This window comes from Myotis lucifugus, unplaced genomic scaffold (assembly GCF_000147115.1).
Source record: "Myotis lucifugus unplaced genomic scaffold, Myoluc2.0 scaffold_11025, whole genome shotgun sequence".
NCBI lineage: Eukaryota > Metazoa > Chordata > Mammalia > Chiroptera > Vespertilionidae > Myotis > Myotis lucifugus.
Genome location: NW_005882073.1, coordinates 1 through 5,065, shown reverse-complemented (window position 1 = coordinate 5,065; position 5,065 = coordinate 1). Strand labels below are relative to the sequence as shown.

General features: G+C 52.7%; 1 protein-coding gene across 1 annotated transcript; it reads left to right on the top strand.

Moving 5' to 3' along the window:
• Positions 1-379: 379 nt before the first annotated feature.
• On the top strand, positions 380-5,033 carry LOC102434819 (xaa-Pro aminopeptidase 1-like; the record flags this gene model as incomplete). Its single annotated transcript, XM_023749486.1, has 5 exons — positions 380-503; positions 1,665-1,838; positions 2,680-2,756; positions 3,799-3,897; positions 4,979-5,033. Coding segments are annotated over 5 exons (495 nt in total), but the record flags the coding sequence as incomplete, so codon positions are not given.
• Positions 5,034-5,065: the final 32 nt, after the last annotated feature.

Genomic DNA, 5,065 nt, shown 5'->3' with positions numbered 1-5,065 from the left:
GGTCTCTGTGAGTGTGGATGACAGTAGTGCCCAGGCATGAGATGTGGGATGAAACGTAGTGTTTAGCATCGTGCCAGGCACAGAGGAGTAGCTCGGTAATGTTAGTTTATGTCCTCAGCACTGGTTGTTACTTTTCCAGTCTTCTCGAGGCTCAGATGACATTGAGGTTGTCCGAATGCTCATGATAAGGGGAAGACCTGGGGGGCCATCTCTCCCATAGTTCTTTGCTGAATTTAATTCCAAGATTTTCTGGAAAATTGGTTCCAAGGCCAACCATTTTTCCACCAGACTTTTTTTTTTTTTTTTACTTTGATCTTCTGTGTGGTATTGCTGACAAATTTTCAGAGGCAAGGCTTTCTGAAGTACCAGAAAACCACAGGATTGCGTGCCCGTGCCTGCTCTGCAACATGCCCCCCTGGGTTTTCTTTGGCAGGAATGCTTCACGTATGTCCTCAAGGGCCACATAGCTGTGAGCGCAGCCATTTTCCCAACCGGAACCAAAGGTAGGTGGTTCCTTCTGTCACATGGCAGCCTTTTCCCATCCAAGCATCATACACATCTGAGTGGAAGAAAAGAGGGCCTTCTCTCTCAGTGTCAGCCCCCAGCCCCAGCCAGGTTACAGGGTGGGGTGCTGCATGGAGTGAGTCTCCTGCACCCACCGACTGAGCCAGAGGGCCTCCCAAGAAGTAGGTGTGGGATTGGCCTGGTGTCAGCTGTGTGCCTCACTCCTGACCATGAATAGTGTTGGGGTGACAGGTGGATGGGTGGTTGGGTGACACGGCTGCTGGGCTTCCAGGAAAGGTCAGCAGGGCATGAGTCTCAGGGCCAGTGGACGTCCGTGTAGCCTCCTGCTTGCCCTTCAGCTCTGGGCCAGTGCGTTCTTTTAGGACGCATGTTGGGGTTTATTTTACTGGGCCCCTGACTTCAGATATGTACCTCCTTGCTGAGGGTTGGTGGGCAGGGCACTGAATGGGGAATGAACAAGACCTGGGCCTTGAATCTGCTTAGGCTGGGCCTGCGCTCGTCTGCCTGGGGGTCGGTTTCCTCATCTGTCGTGCCTGCCTGCTTGCTTGAGTCTGATTAGAATCTCAGCTTTGTAATTCTAAAACCTCAGGGTCCCAGAGCTGGGAAGGGAATGTCCACGCTATCGAGTGCAGCTCTTTTTTTTTTCTTTTTTAAAATATATTTTTATTGATTTCAGAGAGGAAGGGAGAGGGAGAGAGAGATAGAAACATCAGTGATGAGAATCATCAATCAGCTGCCTCTTGATCCCCACAGGGGATTGAGCCCGCAACCCGGGCATGTGCCCTGACTGGGAATCAAACCATGACCTCCTGGTTCATAGGTTGATGTTCAACCACTGATCCACACCAGCCAAGCTCTAGTGCCACCCTCACCAGCTGCGGGCTGCCATCCCCTCACCAGCATCCCAGACAGATCCTCCAGCTTCAGACTGCGCTGCCTGGCTGGGGAGCTGCCTTCCTCAGGGGCTCTTATCATTAGTTCTTCCCTGTGCTGGGCTGAAATCTGAACCCTCTAGTAACTTTTACCCCTGGTTTCTGTTTCACCTTCTGGAGCTAAACATAACAAGCCTCTTGGCTAAAATGTTTTGAGAATTGAAAAGTGCCGTGCAGGTATCAAGTGGTTCTTCATGTGTCTTTCAGGCCACCTTCTCGACTCCTTTGCGCGCTCAGCGTTGTGGGATTCGGGCTTGGATTACCTGCACGGGACGGGACACGGTGTGGGGTCTTTCCTGAACGTTCACGAGGGCCCCTGTGGCATCAGTTATAAAACGTTTTCCGACGAGCCGCTGGAGGCGGGCATGATTGTCACTGACGGTAGGCGGCCCTCCCCTAGGACGCGAGCATGGATCCTCTAGTCTCTGTGAAGACCCTTTGTTGTTTCTTATATTTTAATTATTTTAAACTAAACTGGAAATAATTTCCCCTTGTCATCTTGAATTAAACACCTTATTTGATTATAAAAATGGTAACATGTTCACTGTAGAAAAAGTGACACATTGGAACATCTGAAGAAAAAAGAAATCATTTGTAATCTGACCACCCAAGGAAACAGGACTTAATATTTCAACATGTTAGCTTTTGGTCTTTTGTATATGTACATATTTTTTTTAAATATATTTTTATTGATTTCATAGAAGAAGGAAGAGAGAGACAGAAACATCAGTGATGAGAGCGAATCATCCATCGGCTGCCTCCTGCATGCCCCACATTGGGGATTGAGCCCGCAATCGGGCATGTGCCCTGACCAGGAATCAAACCATGACTTCCTGGTTCATAGGTCAATGCTCAACCACTGAGCCATGCAGGCTGGACTCTGTTTTCTTAATATATTGCCTATTGCCATATCATCACCAAGTTTTTGTGAATGTATTTGAATGCCTGCATCATTATGCCTCTCGCATATGCATTGGGATTTACTTGGTGGCTCCCCAGTTACTGTCCTCCCTACCCTGCAGCCAGTTTTCAGGAACCTCAAAACCTTTCGGTACTTCAGGTCCTTATTAGAAGGGGCCACATGGGAGAAGGGCCATCTCTGAGCTCTTGCATCGGGTTGAGTGGGCCCTTCACCTGTTTTACCCCCTGTTTGGGTGGGCAGGCCTCTCTGTGTGCCTCCCCTTCCTGGACTGCTGCTCATTTGGGCTTTGGTTTGCTTCAGAGCCAGGGTACTATGAGGATGGGGCCTTTGGAATTCGCATTGAGAATGTGGTCCTGGTGGTTCCTGTGAAGACCAAGGTGAGTAATTGATGTATTTATTTACTTTTAAAATTTCCTTATTCCTTAAGTGGGGAGGACGGAGACTTTTATGCTTGGAGCTTCCTTTCCCTGATATCCGGGGACTTTCCTGGGACTCACCCTCTGCAAAGCCAGAAGGAAAATCCTTAATGAACTGGGACCTGGGAATGGGATCAGTGGAGCCTCAGGCAGGCCCCTGCTCGGCGTGATTTGTGGCTGTGAGTTTACCAGAGGCAGCGTCTTATCACGAAGTCTCCTCTGCTGGGCGGATGCTTGTTTAAAGGCCCCTCTCAGACCCTGAATCAGTTTCCAGGCCTGGAAACTATTTTTCACTCAAGCCCCGGGGGATTTTTCTCAGGTAAAGCCAAGGCACATGGGTGGGGCCCAGGGGCTGGCCGTGGGGCAGGTGTGTTGCCCTCAGGAAGACAGATGTTCACCTTCTCCCCCATCAGTATCACCAGGAGGTCACGGGGCTGTAGATGTGAGCTTTACCTGAAAGACCTGTTTGCTCCTCCTCCATGGTGACTGTGGGGATTGAACAGGTGGAGGGGAGTGGCTTCCATGCCTCCGGTGAGGCTGACTGCAGGGGCCTGCTCTCTGCTTCCACGCGGAAGTCCCTGTCCACGCAAGTGGCTGCTCGCCTCCCTCCCAAAGACCTGCCTGGGACAGAGACCAGTGTGCTTGGGCGCCCCGGCTGTTCCCTATCGCTCAGAGTGGGCACACCTGTTACCTCAGGCCTGGCTGGGTCAAGGCTGGCCACATATTTGACCATTTAACAAATGATTTGGGGAATTATACCCCAGCAGAGTCTTGAGAACCGAAACCAGGGAAGCCCCTGAGCCTAGATGCCCCCCTTCCTTGCCCCCACTCCCCTGCCGTCACAGAGGACAGTGGGCTGTGGCCTCAGCTGTGTCCATCGTGCCTGCCATGCCTGTCAGCTACACCTGGCTCCGAGGGCTGGCCACGCTGGTGGGGCTGACCTCACGGTGGTGCCTTGTGGTAAAGGGGAGTCAAAACTTCTGTTTCCTTCCTTACCCCACAGTATAACTTCAGCAACCGGGGAAGCCTGACCTTTGAACCTCTAACTTTGGTTCCGATACAGACCAAAATGATAGATGTGGATTCTCTTACAGACAAAGAGGTAACGAGGGAGTCCTGGGGAGGGCAGCGTGGGGGAGGGGGAGAGCAACCTCATACTCTTCTGCATTCTCACTTTTTAAGTCCGAGGTCGGGGGCCGGCTGAGTCTGCTAATCCCGGGTCTCCTGAGCACGAGGTGCTTTTCTTGTAGTTGTTGGGCCTCTGGGTGGAGATAGTCCTTCTCCCGCCCCCATTGTGGGGCTGTAGGTTCGCAGGGGGACGCCTGCCTGGTGCCGTTGTTTTCCAGGAGGGCAGGAGCCACGGCTGCCTGAGCAAACGTGGGCCACCTGTCTTCCCTACAAAAAGCCAGACGGTGGTGGGGCCTGTGGGCTCTTGCACACAGCAGATTGTTTTCTTGTGCTGCCTGAGGCATTAAGGAAATGAGAAGCAACTCTGTTCCCGTCCGCCTGAGTTTCACACAGAGAGGTGGTGCCTGCTCTCCCCGACACTCTGGGCTGTAACGCCCTTCACAGAGCAGGAGCCCAGTGGTGTCACCTATCGAGCTCACAGGGTTGCAGGCCTTGAAGCCCCTTCAAATCCTAGGGTGGCTCCCAGGCTCATGAGGCCAGGGAAGTGGCAGGCCCAGGACCCTGGAGTAGGGCTGAGGAATCAGGCAGGTGATCAAGGTCAGAGCAGAGACAAGGGTGAAAAACCGGGCAGGAGCAACCAACAAAACAGTTCCCAGGCCAGGGAGACAAGCCAGGACACAAATTCTAGAACAAGGCAGGCGGTCAGAAGTGCCATCTAAAAGCAAGTGACTGGCGGGAGCCAAAGGCAGGACAGGCATAGAGGCTCCTGGAGAAAGACGACATTTTTGTGACCAAGGCAGCCACTGGACCCATCCCAGGGCCTTTGAGTGTCTCTGGAGGCAGGACCACATTCTCCGTGGGGCCTGTCTGGGCCTGGTGCTTGCCTCCGTGGGCCTGTGGCAGGGATCCTCCCAGCTAGACGCCTTTCCTGCCTTGTTTGGCTCACAGATGGGTGACAGAGAAAGGTCACCCACCTTTGCTTAGCTTTCCTCTATGCTCGGGCACCTCTGCTTGACCATCGGTGCCTTGGTTCAACCAAGCATTCCCACTCACAGGACCTAAGCGGGCCCTGCTGATGCAGGTTATTCAGCTTGTAGACGATGCAGAACTGAAAGCACCTGTGAGAGCCCAGGGCCAGGTGG